At 36.7% G+C, this 20,753-nt stretch overlaps 1 protein-coding gene across 6 annotated transcripts in view; it reads right to left on the bottom strand.

Moving 5' to 3' along the window:
- Positions 1-20,753, bottom strand: part of LYST (lysosomal trafficking regulator) — a 223,564-nt gene that overhangs the window by 34,279 nt on the left and 168,532 nt on the right. For all 6 annotated transcript variants that reach the window (XM_033198012.1, XM_033198015.1, XM_033198016.1 and 3 more), the window contains 7 exons: positions 20,528-20,680; positions 18,701-18,945; positions 15,855-15,921; positions 14,341-14,497; positions 11,181-11,321; positions 8,216-8,433; positions 4,373-4,603 (listed from right to left, as the gene is read on the bottom strand). In XM_033198012.1, coding sequence (XP_033053903.1) covers positions 4,373-4,603; positions 8,216-8,433; positions 11,181-11,321; positions 14,341-14,497; positions 15,855-15,921; positions 18,701-18,945; positions 20,528-20,680 — 1,212 coding nt within the window. The remainder of the gene's footprint in view (positions 1-4,372; positions 4,604-8,215; positions 8,434-11,180; positions 11,322-14,340; positions 14,498-15,854; positions 15,922-18,700; positions 18,946-20,527; positions 20,681-20,753) is intronic.

Raw genomic sequence — 20,753 nt, 5'->3', positions numbered from 1 at the left:
ATCAAGAAGAAAAGACATGATGACCTTTTAACGAGTTTCCCTCAACAGTTCTATTCTTTTTGTTCTTGTTATGACTGTTTTATCCTCTACTGAACTTTTTTAAAATGGATTCTCTCCTTTTAGACATTTAAGAGTTTAACCCATTATTTTACTTTCAACTCTTCAGAGGAAATGCTACATAAAATAAAAATAATATATTAAGCAATTTTCAGTCATTTCTGTAAAAAACCTAAGATTTTTAGTGAAACTTGCTTATGTCATTTTCCAAATAAACGAAAAAAGAGGCATCATTAACCTATATACTATCTTATAAAAAAATCATGCCTGTTCAGGGGCTCTAATAATTCTGTCAGACTATTTAGCGGACATGTTAATATACAGTTTTAAATGATATCATAGCGGTCTAAAAAATGAGTATCTCTGGAAAAGCTTAAGAGCTTCAGGAATGCTCATGTGGGCACAGAGAGGTTAGGATCAGGCATTTTAAAAACAAGCTTCTAAAATTTTGTCTATCAGTGTTTTCTTGTGGCTCCCCTGTGGGATACAAATCTATCAATATTAAAGTTGAGAAAAATTTTGTGTTAAATTTTATAGTTATAATTTATCATTCACAGTTCCTTGCCAGATATAAATTACTTTTATATGAGTTGCAGAGCTTAAACTTCTAGTTTTTCAATGACACAGAAAGATACAATGGCAACTATTTTATATCATAGTATATTTATTATCATTATCAGTATTATTTTTTAAGTTGTGGGATACATGTGCAGAACGTGCAGGTTTGTTGCATAGGTATACACATGCCATGGTGGTTTGCTGCACCCATCAACCTGTCATCTAGGTTTTAAGCCCTGCATGTATTAGCTATTTGTCCTGATGCTCTCCCTCCCCTCCCCACCAACCCTCCTGTATGGCCCCAGTGTGTGTTTTTCCCCTCCCTGTGTCCATGTGTTCTCATTGTTCAACTCCCACTTATGAGTGAGAACATGTGGTGTCTGGTTTTCTGTTCTTGTGTTAGTTTGCTGAGGATGATGGCTCCCAGCTTCATCCATGTCCCTGCAAATTACATGATCTCACTCTTTTTTATGGCTGCATAGTATTTCATGGTATATATTTTCTTTATCTAGTCTATCATTGATGGGCATTTGTGTTGGTTTCATGTCTTTGCTATAGTAAATAGTGCCACAATAAACCATACGTGTGCATGTGTCTTTAGAGTAGAATGATTTATATTCCTTTGAGTATATACCCAGTAATGGGATTGCTGGGTCAAATAGTACTTCTGGTTCTAGATCCTTGAAGAATCGCCACACTGTCTTCCACAAGGGTTGAACTAATTTACATTCCCACCAACGGTGTAAAAGCATTCCTATTTCTCCACAGCCTCACCAGCATCTACTGTTTCTTGACTTTTTAATAATCATCATTCTGATTGGTGTGAGATGGTATCTCATTGTGGTTTTGATTTGCATTTCTCTAATGATCAGTGATCTTGGGCTTCTTTTTCAACAGTAACCAAAACAGTATGATATTGGTACCAACGCAGACATATAGACCAATGGAATAGAACAGAGACTTCAGAAATAACACCACACATCTACAACCATCTGATCTTCAACAAACCTGGTAAGAACAAGCAATGGGGAAAGGATTCCCTATTTAATAAGTGGTGCTGGGAAAACTGGCTAGCCATATGCAGAAAACTGAAACTGGACCTCTCCCTTACACCTTATGCAAAAATTAACTCAAGATTAATTAAAGACAAATGTAAAACCCCAAACCGTAAAAACCTTAGAAGAAAATCTAGGCAATATCATTCAGGACATAGGCATGGGCAAAGATTTCATGATGAAAAGGTCAAAAGCAATTGCAACAAGAGCTAAAATTGACAACTGGGATCTAATTAAACAGCTTCTGCACGTCAAAATAAACTACTATCAGAGTGAACATGCAACCTACAGAATGGGAGAAAATTTTTGCAATCTACCCATCTGACAAAGGTCTAATATCCAGAATCTACAAGGAACTTGTACAAATTTACAAGAAAAAAACAAACGACCTCATGAAAAAGTAGGCAAAGGATATGAACAGCCACTTCTCATAGAATATTTAAAGAGGAGTGCTTTATTGAAATGCTTTTTATACAGCTCTGATTGTTTTGAACTTCAATGGTGAACTGAAGTTCACACAAGCATGTCTGGGTCATCCAGATGACCCCCGTATAAATGAGTACTGTTGCTTGGTTTCAAGGCTTGTGTTTGCATTTTGTGTAGATGTCAAGTGAAGGCCCACGGAGTCAAGAAGCAGTATGGTATGGAAGGTTTCACCGTGGTTCAAATAAAGAAAAGCAGTGGCATAAATGTCATTACACATCACACAGAAGTGCAGCAAACCAAACCTTAAAGAACTTGCATCAGAGAAGACATTAATCTAAAAAACAGTGAGTGTCTATTATATGCCCAGCACCTTCCTAAGAACTGAGGACACAGTGATGAACAAGAGCAAAGTCCTTGTGTTTATGGAGTTACATTCTATTTGGGATGGGAGTATACACAAATAAATAAACTAATACATATACAATATGTCAGGTGATGGAAGTGCTATACACAAAAAGAAGGGGAAGGGGTCTGAGGATGATGGAACACCTGTTCTAGACATAATTAGACTTAGATATAATCAGAGCTTATGGAAAGCATTTAAATGGGGGCTGGGGAAGACTCCGAGGAAGAGATGTCTGAGCAGAGACTTGAATGAGATGAGGGAGCAAACTGGGGATTTATCTGGGGAGTGGTTATTCCAGGTGAAGGAAACAGTCATCACAAAGGTCCTGAGGTGGGAATGAAGCAGGTTGGTACCACGTTCCCACTGCGAGCAGCCATACTGCTCAGATCCAACTTTAACAGCTAATGAGCAGTAAGTATAGTAGTAAATTAAATGGCATTTATTAATTTTCAGGGATATACTGTAAAATTATGTTGACATGTTAAAGTGACAGATTGGGCTGGGTGTGGTGGCTCACATCTGTAATCCTAGCACTTTGGGAGGCCGAGGCAGGTAGATCATGAGGCCAGGAGTTCGAGACCAGCCTGGCCAATATGGTGAAACCCTATCTCTACTAAAAATACAAAAATTAGCTGGGTGTGGCGGCGGGCACCTGTAATCCCAGATACTCAGGAGGCTAAGGCAGGAGAACTGTTTGAACCTGGGAGGCGGAGCTTGCAGTGAGCTGAGATTGTGCCACTGCACTCCAGCCTGGGTGACAGAGCGAGACTCGTCTCAATCGATCAATCAATCAAGTGACAGATCGTAGTTAAAAATAGTGATGCTGGTAATTACAGTGACTAAAGTGATTTGTGAAGCTTCAAAAACAGAAAACAAAAAATGTAGTTTTCTATTATGAAACTCAACACTCGTAATTTAGTTTTAGCAAAACAACATTGTCTACCATATTAATGCTTTAAAATTGAATTTCACTGGTGGAATAAGTTTTGTTTGTATTTAACATGACCATTTGACATATGTGAGCTATAAGCACAAATAATTTATATCCAGTGTTCTGTCTTACATAAAGTAATATTATTATAAGGAATAATAGTCAAAACAAGGTGTAGGTGTGTAAAAACCTTTTCCTCTTAAAATAGGTCACAGATTACTGCACTTTGAGATACACTGAATTATTTCCTCTTTAAGGTCCTTTACAACTTCTTTCCCTTACCTTTTCATTTTCTGTGATTTCCTTCTGTAAACCCTTACAGTGTTCACAATTCACATTCTACTATCTTATGCTGTTTTTATATGAAGAATTTAGTTGAAGATTAAAATCCACTTTAGCTTTAAGGCTTGCTTGCTTGATTTTTCTATTTTGAAGTAAAAATTTTACCTACTTCCTATTTTTGGACGTAGTACTTTTTATCATTACAACCTGGGGAGGCCAAAGAAATATGTAAAGTTCTCCCTTAAGCATAAACCAAAACATCCGCATCACTGGTCAATCCTTTTGATTGTGGATGATAAGTGTACACTGGCATACCAATGCTCAAACTATTCTCTAGTCCTTCTCTTCTTGTTTGCAAAATCCTATTATGTCACTGCCCTGGGAGGCTTTCCCTGGGAATAACCATTCTCTCTGCTTTCTGAGGGAGGTTACTATCTGAAACAATCAATTCTTCTTTCCTCTGAGCTCCCCAAAGCACTCTCTCATATCGCTAACACAGCATTTACCTCGCACAGGATTCTGCTTTCGCTGCTGCACCTGTCTTGCACTGACTGGCACACAGCTTTAGGACAGGACTATGCTATTCATTACTGTATCCCTGGCACCTAGGAGAGTGCCTGGCATCATCTGCATTCAATTGAAATCCAAATGACATACCGGATAGGTGATTTCTTTAACTTGTTCTCGGGTCTCCCTGAAAGCAAACTGCACTAGCAACCCCACAGCAGCTGGAAGCTCTCCTTCAATATTGAGCTTGGCTCCAGGTCTGCTCACATGGGCTGTGTGGAACAGCTGACGGGGAGTCTGCCCATAGGTTTTTATCATGGTTTCTAGCGCTCGTCTCTGAACTGGATCTTCAACTGCAGAGACATCCATTCCAAAATACGTCTGCGGAGTGAAAGAATAAAGGAACAAGACATATGTAGTAAAAAGAAAGACTTGGCAATAATATAATACCAAAGGGAAAAACGACACTTTGTTTTATATTCTAGGTTATGGAAAAAATGCTTTTGTTCAGGTTAACAATCACTCATGGTCTCACTGAGATCAGAAGTATCAATGTTTCTGAATAGGTGAACAAAAACAATGTATCTTGACTGGTTATAATTAGGTATGTTTATAAAATCAGTTTTTAATTTAAGACCTGAGAATATCATATAAGACTTGATATTAAATTACTGAAGAAGTTGCTTGTTCAAAGCAATATATAGGAAGAGGCAAAAATGAAGTTAAAATACAATGCTGGTAGATAAAGAGAGCATTATTTAGGTTCTAATAAATATTGTAGATAAAACCAAAAGAGCAGCAATGAAAATTCAAAGCTCTTAAATGTAAAGGGTATTATTGTACTAATAAAATTATTGCACTAAGAAGGATATTTTTTCTTATTTATTTGTTTATTTTGAGACGGAGTCTCGCTCTGTCGCCCAGGCTGGAGTGCAATGGCACGATCTTGGCTCACTGCAACCTCCGCCTCCCGGGTTGAAGCGGTTCTTCTGCCTCAGTCTCCCGAGCAGCTGGGACTACAGGCGTGTGCCACCACGCCCAACTAATTTTTTTGTATTTTTAGTAAAGATGGGGTTTCACCATGTTAGCCAGGCTGGTCTCGAACTCCTGACCTTAGGCAATCCGCCCGCCTCGGCCTCCCAAAGTGCTGGGATTACAGGCACGAGCCACCGCGCCTGGCCAAGAAGAATATTATTTCTTAGTGTCATTATCCTGTAAAGTCAGACGGAGAGCAATGTGCATTTACTTCTTTATTTCTAAAGCTGGTGATCAGTAATTGAGTACAGATCAGCTATATTTCGTACATATCCACTTGGATGGCTTAGCTGTTAGTATAATATTTAATCCGTTGTAGTAGCTTTCATTACATATCTAGACATAACATTTCTATAAATGCCAAAATAAAATTCCAAAGACTACTTGGGGTCTTATTTCCATGTGAAGCTTCCTGTGCCACATAAAACTTTCATTAAATAAATTTATATGATTTGCTCTTGTTAATCTGGTTTTTTGTTTTTCTTTGTTTTTGTTATTTTGCAGAGACTCTAGTTAACCTGAGGAAAAGAAAGTGTTTTTCCTCCCTTATATATTAATATTATATGTGAAGTTGTTATTCACCAAACTACATTTTTCTCCTTTTTTAGAATGAACTTTTCCATAGCATTTATCTTCTATTAGAATAATCAGGAAACCTATCTTATTCTCTTTTCTAGATTATAAATCTCTTAAGAAATTTAATTTTACATGACTTCAGATGTACTCAAAATAATTATGGAACAAAATAAACTAATGAGCTTTTTATTTTAAAGCTACTTTTGGGGAATGGACTACTGGCCTAAAAAAGCTCAGATACGGAGTGGTCTACTGTAGGTTCCGTGTGTGCATTTTACCTATATTTGTTATAAACTCTTGTAGATTTGTTACAATCAACACAGAAAATTACAGTTAGTGGAGAGGTCCTTTAGATATTTCCTTTTGAAAGGAAGTATCTTTCTTTTCAGAATCTGCTTTTTCACCTCCCACTCCTCAAGAGATTTCCTTTCAGCGGCGGCATTTGGAGTCTCCACTACATCCAGGCAGGCCCATCTACCTTGGAAAGGAAAGTTGGCTTTCCTCCTAACCCGCTTCACCCTCTTGTAGTCTTATTTACTTTTGCATCCCCAGAGCCTAGCAAAATAAATGTTTCCTGAAGAGGTAAGATTATTTTTTCTAAAGTTAGTCTATCCAACAACCTCAAAAAGTATACTTGAAAATGTAGGCCGGGCGCGGTGGCTCACGTTTGTAATCCCAGCACTTTGGGAGGCCGAGGTGATGAATCACGAGGTCAGGCGTTTGAGACTAGCCTGGCCAAGATGGTGAAACCCTGTCTCACTAAAAATACAAAAATTAGCCAGGCGTGGTGGAGGGCGCCTGTGATCCCAACCACTCGGGAGGCTGAGGCAGAAGAATTGCTTGAACTTGAGAGGCAGAGGTTGCAGTGAGCTGAGATCACACCACCGCACTCTAGCCTGGGTGACAGAGCAAGACTCCATCTCACAAATAAATAAATAAATAAAAAATAAAAATGTAACAATTCTACTTCTAGGAATTTATCTTAAGGAAGTAAAGATGTACCTAAAAATAACCATAGAAATATTAATTTTAATAGCAAACAAATCCTAACTAAATATCCAACAATAGAAGACTGCTAAATAAACTATTCTATAGCTATACTTGAGAACATATGTTGAGTACACCTTATACAAACATTTGGAACCAGAATTGTTTTAGATTTCAGGGGTTTTGGGGGGGATTTTGGAATATTAGCATTATTTACTTAGCAGTTCAGTATTCTTAATCCAAAAATCTGAAATCTGATATGGTCCAATGAGCATTTCCTTTGATTATCATGTTGGCACTCAAAAAGTTTCTGATTTTGAAGCATTTTGAATTCTGGATTTTTGGATTAAGAATGCTCTACCTATACTAAGAAGCCATTAAAAATAATGTAGAATGATACCTAATGACTTGAATAAATTTAAGATTATCTTATTAGGGAGAAGAAAAGGTTACCAAATAGCATTAATATTATTATTATATAAATGGAATGATACATATCTATAGAAAGAAGTCTAAAGGTGCTTTTACTATTTATCTCTGGATGGTGATATTAAAGTGGACTTTAAAATTTCTCCCTGTTGCTAGTCTGTATTATATACATTTTTCTAACAAAGTACAAGTACTTTTTCTGTAATAAGAAAACATGATGCCATTTTAAAGTAGACCATGTATGTAGGATAGTGTGCAGAAAAGAGTTAACATAGCAAGATTGACTGCTATCTCTGGAAAGGCCTGCTTGCAAAGTTGGCCCTTGCCTGTTGTCTGGGAACTCGAATTTCAGGAGAGGTCCTACCATTCCCTAATTGATAAGAGTGACTTACTGTGCCTAAACTGTACAAACAACACGGTTTATACAGAACAACTGCTTTCCTTCTGAGAGGCTGGAATTTCAGTATGTGTGAGGCAGAGGGTGCCTACATTGTCAACCTCAATAAAAATCTTATACAGTGAGTCTCTCATGAGATTCCCTGGCAGACAACATATCACATGTGTTATTATGACTCGTTGCTGGAGGAGGTTGAGTATGCTCTTTGTGCTTTACCAGGGGTAGATTCTTGGATGTTTGTGCTTGGTTTCTCCCAGACTTTGCCCCACGCTGATTCTACTTTGTATCATTTACTGTAATAAACCTGAACTAGAAGGATGACTATATGCTGAATCCTCAAGTTCACCTAGTGAATCATCAAACCTGGGGATGGTAACCTCTGAAAAAGATAGTATCTTGTTTTTAATGAGAGGAAATATAAAACCTGAAAAATCTTAGGTGATGGTTTAATGCTACTACCAATTCTCTTTGGTAACTTGGGTGTTTTAAAGGAACAGTCGAACAACTAACCTCAAAATATTCAGGTTCTATCTTATATAAATATAGATTATTTTAAAAGAGTCACTTACAGCAGGATGAAAAACATTGATTGCTTGAACAGAAGCCTTCCCCTTTTGCTTATAACCAAACACCAAGTCAATCCACTGACAGATGTTCTGGGACACGTAGTCAGACTCTAGAGCCTGCCGATGGATGAGGATAAAAAGACGAGGATCATTACGTGCCCAAGGAGGAAGGTTGACGTGATTAACCCGTTCACCATTCTGACGCACACCAAAATCAAAACCTAAAAGAGAAGATTAATATTAATATTCAACTTTCCCAAAACAGGTTTCATTCAGCCACAGAGCAGTTCTTAAGAGTTCACAAAAATGGCTGTTTGTGTGCTACAACCGAAAAAAGGAATAGGAAGGAGGATTTACATTTTAAATAAGAAACACCACAGCTCATCTACTTATTTACCTACTAATAGGGTTATGTGAGCTAATGCTATCATAATTAAATTTGAGATCTTTCAACTTTATCTTTCTACCACTTTATAATATATTGAAGAAAAGGAGAAAACCATTGCCTACTAATTCCAATATTCTCACTATTCACTTCTTCGAGGGCATTTAGTACTTATATATCTATTCAATTGTAAACCCGATTAGAATCCAGCTAAGGCTTTGTAGAAGCATTTCTGAACTACTGGCATTAACATTTTAATAAATTTAAGATTATATTTAGTAAATATTAGTATTCTATAGTTTAAAAACTCAACTAATATAAAGTATATACATTCTTAGAATGAATTGCCACAGTCTATTAATTTTATAAGTCTATAGGTCTGTTCTGACTTCCTTTCTACTAAGCATTCCCATAGATAACAAAATTATCCCAACACAGGAAATAAGAGGGTTCTTCTGTGATGTAAATGAGCTAATATCTAATTGTCTCATCAGTCTGCCAGTATAAACAAAAATCTCAGAAGTGCTTATTTAAAAAAATTATCCTAAAGGAAATGTTACCTTTAAACAGAAATGGCTTTTTGTGCTACATTTTCTAGTTTGCTGAACACCACAACATAATACCAATTTAAAAGGACCTTTTAAAGCTGATTAAGCTCCATATAAAATTAAGTTTTGATCTGGAAAAACAGAAGGCTCTTCACCAAAATACTTGGGAAGTATTTTGAAATGATATGATATGGAATATAAATCAAGGGCATATATAAGTTCACATGGGATGGGGATGGGAGCATCTCAGAAAGCTCAGCAGTCATCGTACGGAGGAGCTGCATGGTTGATTTAGGATGGACTGGCTGAGCACCTGCGGAACTCCATGTGTGTGGCTTCAGGAGAGGCAGCAGCAGGAACTTATTTAACAGTGAAGGAGGCACCTGGGAATGGGCTGGGGATGGGGTGCATAACAGGGTATTTGTATAAACTCAAGCTTTCCCAGCTTTCAGGTGTTCTGAGGGAACATCACAGAGGCAGACACTCCTGACTCAAAGCAGACAACTGATGTACGAGAGTCCCAGAGGAACACTGATAGGAAATGATGTGATATATGCTGTAGAAAATTGTATTTTCCAAAATTGGCTATAACAGCATTTCCTGTCTTGCATGCCCTTCCAGAATCTTGCTGCTCTCCATCACAAGGCAAAGTCTATCTTCCTTTCTTTTGAATCTAGGAAGGCACTTGTGACTGCCTCAACGAATAGGAAGATTACAGTGGAAGTGATGCTGCGTGGCTGCTAAGAACAGGCTGGAAAAGGCCATGCAGCCTCTGTTCGTCTCCCTCTTGGAACGCTTGTCTTTGGAACCCTGAGTTGCCAAGTAGGACATCCAGGGCTTCCGTGCTGTGGGGAAGCCCAAAACTAGCCCACACAGAGAGACCACATGAAAAAGCACTAACACAGCATGAAGAGAGGGTGATGTGCTCCAGCTACCTAAGGCTTCATCCTCTGCCTGTTCCACCTCCAGAAACCTGAAGGCAACAGCATGAGACACCCTGAGCTAAAACCACCTGGCTGAGCTGTTTCTGAATTTCTGACCTATTTTTTTTATTTCTGACCAATAAAAAATAATTTTATTATCCATGATTGATAATAAATTTGTTATTGTTTCAAGCCATTAAGTGTTGAGATTATTTGTTATACAGCCATAGATAGCTAGAACATACATATAAGAGACCACGGACAGAAAAAACAGGGAGTAGATTTAAACAGGAGTCCTAAATGAAAAGCTTTGAGGCAGGCACCCCAAATTGCAGGTGCTGATGTTTGACTGAGGCATTTCTCACTCGAGCAACACTATGAAACAAGCTCTAGGGTGGCATGAATCTACTGATGATTCAATAATCAATCAAACAACCTCAGAGACACAGATACTATACCACAAAATTCTAACATAATTTGCCCAACACCAACTTCTTAAGGCTCAGTTTCATATGCTCTTAAGGATCACATAAAATTATAGAATTAAGTAACGTAAGAAATGACCCAAAGACATCCCTTAAAGGGTTAGCTGCTCTTCTATTTAAGAAGAGCTAAGGTTGGCAGCCAAGACTGTTGGTTGGCATCACAGAAAATTTAATTTTATACTCCAGTATTCCTTTTGGTTATTAGATCATTCTGACCAGAGTATTTTATTTTTATTTTGGTCATTCCTCATAAAATAATTGAGATTTCAGTTAATTTACATTTTGCTTTCAATAAAGCCATACCTCTTATTTTTAAAGTAATTAGCACATTATAACTTTTGTATTCAGAAAAAAGAATAAAGCAATTTCTATAATAAAATAAAAATACATAGTTACAAATAATTTTAATAGTTAAAAGTTACAGTTTTCCAAACATATTTAGTACTATAAAATACTTAAAATCTTCAAGCTTATTTGAAAATAGAATTATATACTTAATAAAAAACATTTTCTCTTATTTGGGGACTCAAATTTTTCGGACTTAAAAAAGCTATTTTCATTTTTGGAAAATTACAAAATAACCACAAGCCCTCAGAAATATAAATAAGAAATAATTTATTGCTATACCTTCACGGTTAACTAGGAACTCTGGAAGATAGAAGAACTCTGGAATAAGTTCTTTCACGTCAGTCATAGATTCAAAAGATGAGAGTCGCCAAGTTGTATTCGTAGAATGAAAAGTTCTGTCTGGAATGTCAAAACTTTGATCTTTGAAAAAATACAAATAATACAATTAAGACACAAAGACCTAATTCTATTTGAGGCCTATCATAATTAATTTACTTTTGCTACTTCAAAAGATTAAAATAATGCTCAGTTTGTTTGCCCATAGTTTAAAAGAAGTTATTCATGTTCTTGAAAATAAGTATTTCTATAAACTTGAGATATTATATTTTTCATCTGTTCTATGCTTTTGTAATACATATACTTAGATTAGTTTATATCATTTATTTGTTGAACTATCATCTATCTATCAAAGTAGAATGAAAGTTTCACAAAAATAGGGCCCTGGGATATCACCCATACCTTGCACATAATGGATACTCAATAATGGTTGGTTTATTGAATGAATGAATAATGAAAAAGGAAAACTGAAGTTCAAGTAGGTAGACAGTTTTTTCCCCATCAGGGAGCAAAATGATTCCTTCACTTTGAATTGTTAAGACTACTTTTTCTCCTTTCTTTTCTTTTCTTTTTTTTCCTGGTAGGGGGCGGGGGTTGGCGTATGTTACGGTGCGTTGTTTTTTGGGTGTTCTAACTCTGAGCTAAAGAATTGAGTAAACTTTCCTATGGATGAAAATAAAATTAAGCATAGTCCCTCTTTTGTTCATTTTTTCCCCAGGGTAGACTATTAATAATCAAGAATTAAGTTTGAACTCTCTTTTCTGCCAACAATGATCAGACTTCCTAGCCATAGGAAAAGGCCTAGAATATTAAATGATATCCAAAAGCTGGCCCCTGAAAACAGTAGCAGTTTACACGTTTCTTAGGAACCATATTGCATCATCTAAAACGCCTGTGAACGTGCTGAAATTTGAACACATCTTTTCATTTGGAGACTGCCACAAACACATCGCGGCGTCAGGTTTCTTCTCCCAGCCTTAGTTGCTCTGCTGAGCAACATCTTCTGTCACTTGTATTACTTTCTCATCTATTCTGTTGAGTCAGTTGGCATTGGCTGGCCACTAAATAAAATCTGGGAAGAAATAAGGTTTAGGAACATATACTTTTTCTCAGAAAGTAAGGAAGGCCATTTAAAGAAATACCTACTAACTCAGTAGAAAAAGTTATCAATCAAAATGGAATTCAGAAAAATTAAGGTAATTCTCAAAAACAAACAAAAAACTAAACAGAAAAATTAAGGTAATTTTGTAACGCTATGGTGAGGTCAAAGGATCTAGAGTTAAGACTAAAGAAATATGGAACAAGAGAAGCACATCAGGTAGGTTCTGTTCAGATTTTAAGATTCGCTGTATTTTCCTACATTTTATTAAACAGTACTACTACAAATTCCTATTATCTAGAATATGCATATATTAAACCTGTGGTTCTCAACCAGTAGCACTTTTGCCCTCCAGGGTTTATTTGGCAATGTCTGGCAACACTTCTGATTCTCACAACTGGGGGGATGGGCTGTGGGCAGTGGTGGTACCACTGGCACTAGTAGCGAGAGACCAGGGGTACTGCTAAATGTCCTACAATGCACAGAGCAGCTCCCATGACAAACAAATTATGCAGCTCGAAATGACTACAGTGCCAAGGTGGAGAATCCCTGTACTAAACCAAAGAAATGAATTCAAAAGCCAAGAGATATCACTTGAAACTAGTAAGATGAAAGTGAATGGAGACTGAGGTAGTCCTAGGTTTTAAACAAAATATATTCATAAATACATAATGAAGAAAACATATTATATATGAATACATTCATAATAGTAACATGAATAAAAATATTTATAAATTTTAGTTGATTTGTAGTTTTATATTAATGGATTCTTGGGCTACATTAAATGAAATGCAGTTTTGGATGGAGGGAGGTAACAGTTCTGTTAAACACTGTAGGGGCCCAAACACATCTGAATTATTCTTTTTTATTTTGATTGTCTTTTTCTTTTCGTCAAGAGCATTCACAAATCTGAACATGTCCAGAAAGATCTTCAGAATAGTGACAGGCTTGGAAACCACAGCAAACAAGGATGGCTTAAACACTGGTTTAAAAAACACCTTATTTAGTACTAAACTGTCCTATTTATTTTTTGGTATTCCTTGCAGCAGCTGGGATAGGACCATGCATCCATGAGGCCCTCAATCTGCTGTCAAATTAACCAAGGATAATTAGCCAGGGGAAAAACAAGACAGAGAGAGAAAGGGGACAGGCGAACAATTTTCAAATATTTGAACAGCTGTCATATAGAACATTTGTTCTGTTTACTTACAGAGAGACAAACATAGGAAAGCCCCTTCTGTAGACCAATAAGAGTGAATACAAATTCATTCCTCCAATAGGTTGTACATGAGTAAAAGGCATGACGTAGTTCAAGAATGGTTGAGTAAAAGAACGGATAATGATTCCTCAAAGTATTCTGGATTCCATGAGAAAGAGCTATAGAACTAACATCACAGTTCTCATTAGAAACTACAGGTGAGTCTGTCCCACCTTGCATAAAAATATAAATTCACTCTTATCTAAGTCACGTTCAGGCCTCCAGTCTGTCACTTAAAATGCTGAGGTAGAAGATTATTAACTAGAAAGCTACCACAGTGCAGTTGCCAGTGTGCCTCTTTTATTAACTAGTTAGTTATAATAAACCTCAATAATGTACTTGCCTTTATAATAAACTACAATAATGTACATAGGCTCCAAAGGTACTTACTGGATTTGAAATAAGTATTAGGTAGAATGTCTTTAAAAAGTGAACTGCATAAACTTTAAAAGGGTGAATTTCATGGTTTGTGAATTATATCTTAATTTTTAAAAAGTGAATTGCACTTCTATAAACTTAGACATTTAATTTGAGGCTAAAATTTGAGACATTAGCAAGATGATTTGGCTTACTATAGCTTTTTTGAGGAGAATTTTGGGGAAGGAATAAATAGAATTCTTTTTCCTGTAGTTTGATTAGTCTCAATAGTTCTTAGAAAGTCAGTCCTAAGTTTTTGTTTGTTTGTTTGTTTTTCCTTCCTGATGACCCAACATGATTTTTATGCAGTTACTAAAAAAAATTCTTACCTTGATAGGCTAAAAACATTTTAGTGAAAGGAGGCATCCTGACCAGGAAGTGAAGCACAGTCCCGCTGTTGGAATAGTGGGAACCATAGTGATAGGGCTGCACGGGAGGCATAGGGTCATCTTCCCGGGCTCCCTTGCGGTACTCTTCCTCCAAGTACTGAAAGAAACAGTGAATCCAGAGAATTCATGACGGTGGGCTCCAGGCAACACTAGAAAAGTGCTGGATGGTTTTTATTCTCTCCTTCTCTACTACCCCTTTGAGGCCATTCTCCATGGCTGGCCCTCCCACTCTTGCCCCAGAGACTTCAGCCTCCTTGAGTGTCTGGGAGTCTTCTCCTTGGTGCCTCACTAAGACCCAAACACTCAGAAGCATTTCCCATCTCCACATTCACTCTTTCATTCCTTCATAGGTAACCTACCCAACTTTGAGCACTCCACCTCCTAACTAATGGCTCATAATGTCTAAGCTGATCAAGCACCCAACAAATGAGAGGTGCTTCTGTCACTAGAGATGTCTTCATTTCAAAAGAGTTTCAAGATGTAATGCTATGTTGTTTAGAGAACTGCTTCTCTAGAAGTAGAAATGCAATAGAAATGTAAAAACTATGTCACATTATTGGTAATAATATAACATTTTAAGTCTGTTTTACAGTGCAGTTACCAGAGATAAAAAAAAAAAAAAGAGAATATGGTGATTTTTCACTACTCCTGTCTTCCCATCATAAAGTAGGAAGTTCAACCAAACATTTAATATCTGTCACTATTCTTGTCTCCTATAGCTTCTGTCTGATTCTGATAACAAAGTCAGGTATAGTGAATTAAGAGTTACTTCTTGATTCCCACAGCAATGATGTATTTTCAACTGCTGAAGAATCAAGTAGTGACAGTCATAAGATGCTTAGAGGGATGTTTCAGGAACTGTGGCATAAAATAATGTAATGAATATGAGAAAAGTGTTTCAGTTGCTCCTGTCTTGATACTCCTGTGAAGAATGTAATGTGTAGTTATTGCATTTTTTTGAATTTCCAATAGAATTTCATTAATGTTAACTTCACAGAAAAAGGTAATTCATTTTCTTTTTAAAATGTTAAAATCTAATAAATTTTTGTTTAATAAACCAATGAATAATTTCCTGAATATGACTAATGGTTACGGTACATTATAAAAATATTAACACTATTATATAAATAACACTAGGGGATATGAATAGCAGATCCCTGGAAATCTTTGTGATTTTTATAAGGAATGTGATTACTATATACTTGAATAAACAATGAGTTATTGGTTTTCAATTTGTGCCAAAATGAATGTATTCTTTTTCTGGGCAAAGTGTTCTCAGAAAATCAGGATAGAAGATGATATTTCATTTCACATAATGATTTCTAGCTGTCGGTCAATCCTAGTACAAGAAGGTAAAAAATCGGTTGTATAAATTTAAAATCAGGTAAAACACAAGTCTGTAAAACAAAACACAATTTTTCATTTAATAAAGTATGAGTAAAAACAAAAGCTACCTTGTATGTGTCCACATAACGATCTTCTTTTTCTTTATACTGAACAGCTATAGGTTTAGAGAGATTTCTACGAGAAAAGGATAATTTTAAAAATTAAATATTTTGATACTGTCAAGATTAAGCTCCCTAGATGTCTGCATCTTGTAAGTTGGTAAGTGGTCAACAAAATGCTCCGCCCTTATTTCTCTGCTTAAACATGTTGTTTTGCAACTAACAGTCACCATTCAAAATTATGATTTCAGAAACTAAGGTAGAATTTTCCCCACAGAGCCAGGTCAGTATTAGGAATTACTGACTTACAAGTAGCCTAAATAAGAATGGCTACTACTATCCTTCTTTCTCTTCTGCAGCTTCCTCTAGAATCGTAACTGATGCTGCTTGTGGGAGCAGATTCCTAGACCAAGCCCTGAAAGTTAGTGTCCCATTTTCCAGACTCTACATCTAGTTAGGCAGTGTAGAGTGAAGGACAATTTCGACAGAACTTAGGAACAGAGGAAGACGCTGTGTAATTACTAGCCTAGTTAGTAAAAACTGAAGAAATAACACGTGCTTAAAATGACCAAGCTGAGATTTGGAGAGTGAGAACTGAAATAAATATTTTGCTACCTAGTTAGCAGATGGTGAGTGATACACTGTACATAGTGCAGAGTATGTATGCACGCATACAAAGGTGTCGGTGCCGGTGTTCACAGAATGTGAACCACACGACACCATTCCTTGAAGCAGGAGAATGAATCCTCATCCTTCCAGGAATGAATCCTCACTTTTACAAGCTACAGAATCATGTGGTTCTGATTCTGTGTCAGAATCAGAATCTGTGTCCCTGTGTGGCACTTGAAGGCTCAAAAGAAAAAGCTCTGATGAAGAAGGGCAGGCTTTTTTGGCTGAGGAACCATCTGGTCTGGCACGGGCATGGACCACCTGGATTTCAACCTGCAGCACCATAACTAGACTGACAGCAAGATTTACCTAAATTTCAGTGAGTCAAACCAGGTCTGCTTAACCATATGTTGATACATCTTTTTTTTTTTAAATAGAAATTACTATTTTCTAGGAATGTTGAAATTAGTGGTATTAAGTGCACTAATTTTGTCTTTGAGATTTTTCTAATCATAAAAACTTTGTTAAAAACAGTTTTATAGAATAGATACAAATTAACATCTAAAAATAGAGCAAAATCACTTAAAATGGCTGCCTACTTTTTTTTTTTTTTTTTTTTTTTTTCTGAGACAGAGTCTCTCACTCTGCCGCCCAGGCTGGAGTGAAGTGGTGTGATCTCACCTCACTGCAATCTCTGCCTCCCGGGTTCAAGCCATTCTCTTGCCTCAGCCTCCCAAGTAGCTAGGACTACAGGCATGCACCATCATGCCTGGCTAATTTTTGTATTTTTAGTAGTAGAGTAGGTTGGTCTCGATCTCTTGACCTTGTGATCCACCTACCTCGACCTCCCAAAGTGCTGAGATGACAGGCGTGAGCCACTGCGCCCAGCCAGCCATTATTTTTTATATTTATGTATTTTTATGTATTTATGTATTTTTTCTCTTTATTTTCTCTTGACACTGACTTGTTGGAAAAACCAGGTCATTTATTCTGTTGGAGGCTTCACATTCTGTATTTTCTGATTGCTTCCTGTGACATCATTTAGTTTGTTCCCATAACCCCTATATTTCCTAGAGACTGGAAAAGTCTTGCTTAGGTTCAGGTTCAACTCTTTATTTGTCAAGAATCCTTTATAGGTGCTGATGTGAGCTTTATATATATTTTCCTTTTTTTTTTTTTTATCATTCTGCATGGTTGAGAGGAGTGAGCTTTATATTGTATTGTATCAGGAAGCCTATGATATTCCACTCTAATGATGCTCAGTTTGATCTGTGGGCTCAGGCTCCCATTGAATTTGTACCTAATGGTTTAATCCATTGATGATTATTGCTTGAATCAATTATTTCACTAGAGGTTTCAAAATGTTGATTTCCCATTCTCTCATTTCTTCTAAATTTATTGGAAGAAAACAGACAAGGTGAGCCTAGGATGTTTTGTTGTGTCAGAAAGCAAGGAAACTAATATGGTCTTGTCAAAAAGACTCAGAAATTGGCCAGGCGTGATGGCTCACACCTGTAATCCCAGCACTTTGGGAAGCTGAGATGGGTGGATCATCTGAGATCAGGAGTTCGAGACCAGCGTGGCCAACATGGTGAAACCCCGTCTCAACTGAAAATACAAAAATTAGTTGGGCGTGGTAGCACATGCCTGTAGTCCCAGTTATGTGGGAGGCTAAGGCAGGAGAATCGCTTGAACCCAGGAGGCGGAGGTTGCAGTGAGCCAAGAGCGTGCCACTGCACTCCAGCCTGGTGACAGAGCAAGACACTGTCTCAAAAAAAAAAAAAAAAAAAAAAAAGGCGATTCTAGGTATATGTTCAGGGATATAGCAACCAAACATGATAATGGACCTGATTCAAGACAACCAACTATAAAAAACTATATTTGAGAGAATCAGAGGACATTTGGAAATGGACTAGATATTAGATGATATCATGGAATTATTGTCAATTTTCTTACATGTGATAATAGCACTGTGGTTAAGGTGTTCTATTTTTTAAAGAGATGCATACTGCAGAACAAAGAAGTGACATAACAAGATGTCTGTGATTTGCCTTATAGAAGAAAAAAAGATAATGTAAGTTTGGCAAAAATCTTCATAATTCACAACTGTTGAACTAGGGTGATAGGTATTTGGGTTCTTATATAATTCTTCTATTTTATGCATGTTTGAAATTTTTCATAATAAAAACTTTAATAAAGAAGTACAACATATGAATAGATGAACTCTAAAGGTTCTTTTAACTTACCTGTATATCAACGGATCACTGAGGTCAAGTGTCTCACTAACATAGTCAGCAAGTATAAATGGGAACACAGGATACTGCATGAGATCATTGAAGGATCGGCCAGCATGTTTGTTTAAGTGAGTCAAATATTCAAAATTAGTAATTTGTCCAGTATACCATAAATTTGTCAGAGCAGTGATGTTACCATATTCCAGAAGATTAGGGAGGTTATTTGTGAGTATATTGTGGTATACATCATCACGAACCTAAAAGGGAAGTAGAAAAAAAACCCCAGATATTATTTTTAGTCTTACTGGCACTTTTCTGCAAAGAACCCATGACATTATAGACATGTTACAAATCTCATGTCCTCCAAGAAAATATTTTTTTCTCAGTAACATTAATGGGTAGAGAACTGAGATTCAAGTCCAGGTCATCCTCCAAAGGCTGGGCTCTTCACCACTATGCTTTGCTGCGGGAGAAATATGTTAATAAAAAACTTCTAAGAAAAAGTTTGTATAGAAAAGTCACTTAAGACACTAAAAAAAAAATAAGGAAAAAAGAAGAGTTTCATTCTAAATAAATGCAATATGGTATAGTAGAAACAGCATGGTCTTCTGAATTGGACAGATGTGGTCTATTTTCCTGCTAGCCTTCTGTGCTACAGTTACCATGTCTATAATATGGGAGTGATAATATTTCTCTCATAAGAATAAATAATCCTATGTAAATAGGATATTTGATTTTCACTACTGATTGAAAACATAAACTCTCTTTTTTAGAGATTCACAATAGTTTTGTCACAGAAAAAGGGTATTGGTTCTTTTAAAGCAATTAAATAATGATTGCTAATAAATGAAAAAAACAGACAAGACAACTTTGCTAAAAACAGATATGAAATACCCATTCTAAGCAGGCATATGCTTCAGACATAGGAAGAAGAGCCACAGATATGGATAATGAGAGAGCGAACTTAATGAGGAAATCTACTGGTAGTTATGGAACAGGCAAAACCACAGAGAATAGAACATCCTAAACCTGTAGCCTAAATCTGAAGGTTGCCAATTGTTGATGCTAAGGTCCACAGAAAGGAATTTATGACAGACTATAAGCCAAGCCCTGGAAGGAAAAGGAGGCATTCATTTATTCAACAAATATGAATTGAATACCTACAACCAGTAGCATTCAAAACTCTGAAGAACTGGAACTTAACAAAGCAAAGACTTGGCATTCTACTTGATCTTCCTATCAGAGAGGCCCTCCCTGACTCTATAAAATAACCACCCCTCCCTCTCCACCAAGCATCCCTTACCTCCTAAAGGAGGTAACCCAGAAGGTCAGGGAGGAAGGTTTTATTTAAAGAGAGAAAAATCAGCTGGGTCAAACACTGCCGATAGGTCAAGTAAAATGGGGACAAAGAAAGATTATGACATTAGGGGTTTAGCAACATAGAGGTTACCGATGACCCTGACGAGAGTTGTGAGAAGAAAGTCTGCCTGAAGCATTTCAAAAGAAAACTGGAGGCAGCAAGCATATGCAACTTTCCCCAACAGGTTTTCTATAAAGGAGAGCAGAGAAATGGTGGCCGACAGGATTAGAGGTCAAGAGAGTTTGTCAAAGATGGACTCCGCTACAGCACTGAGCAAGTTTAAATTACTCCTTTCAGTCATTTGGGGGAATCAGAATTTACCTCATTTTGGAGGTAAAAGACAATCCTCATATAACAAAGGCTTCACTTTAATCAGGACTAAGAAATACGGCAATTTTTATTCGATTTCAGTATGAGTATAGTTACATTGGCCCATGAGCACTTAAACAATATATATCAATTAATAAGGGTGAATTTACCTTGGTGTTATCAAATGCCAATAGGAGTGTTCTGCCATTTGTTAGAAAGATTTCTACAGCATTATCTCTCAGTTGCCACCAACGCTTGTGAACTTCTTTAATTTCTTCATATGTCCAGGAAAATGATGCTGGTTCCAACTCTCCCTGAAGGCTCTAAGACAAAGAAATAGGCAAAAATATTTGTTTTGCCAGAAATACAAATAATTATTTTAATTTTAGATTTTAA

Source organism: Trachypithecus francoisi, unplaced genomic scaffold (genome assembly GCF_009764315.1).
Source record: "Trachypithecus francoisi isolate TF-2019V2 unplaced genomic scaffold, Tfra_2.0 Lachesis_group5, whole genome shotgun sequence".
In the NCBI taxonomy this organism is placed as follows: domain Eukaryota; kingdom Metazoa; phylum Chordata; class Mammalia; order Primates; family Cercopithecidae; genus Trachypithecus; species Trachypithecus francoisi.
The sequence above is the reverse complement of the archived record's forward strand: the minus strand, read 5'-3'. Positions and strand labels throughout refer to the sequence as shown.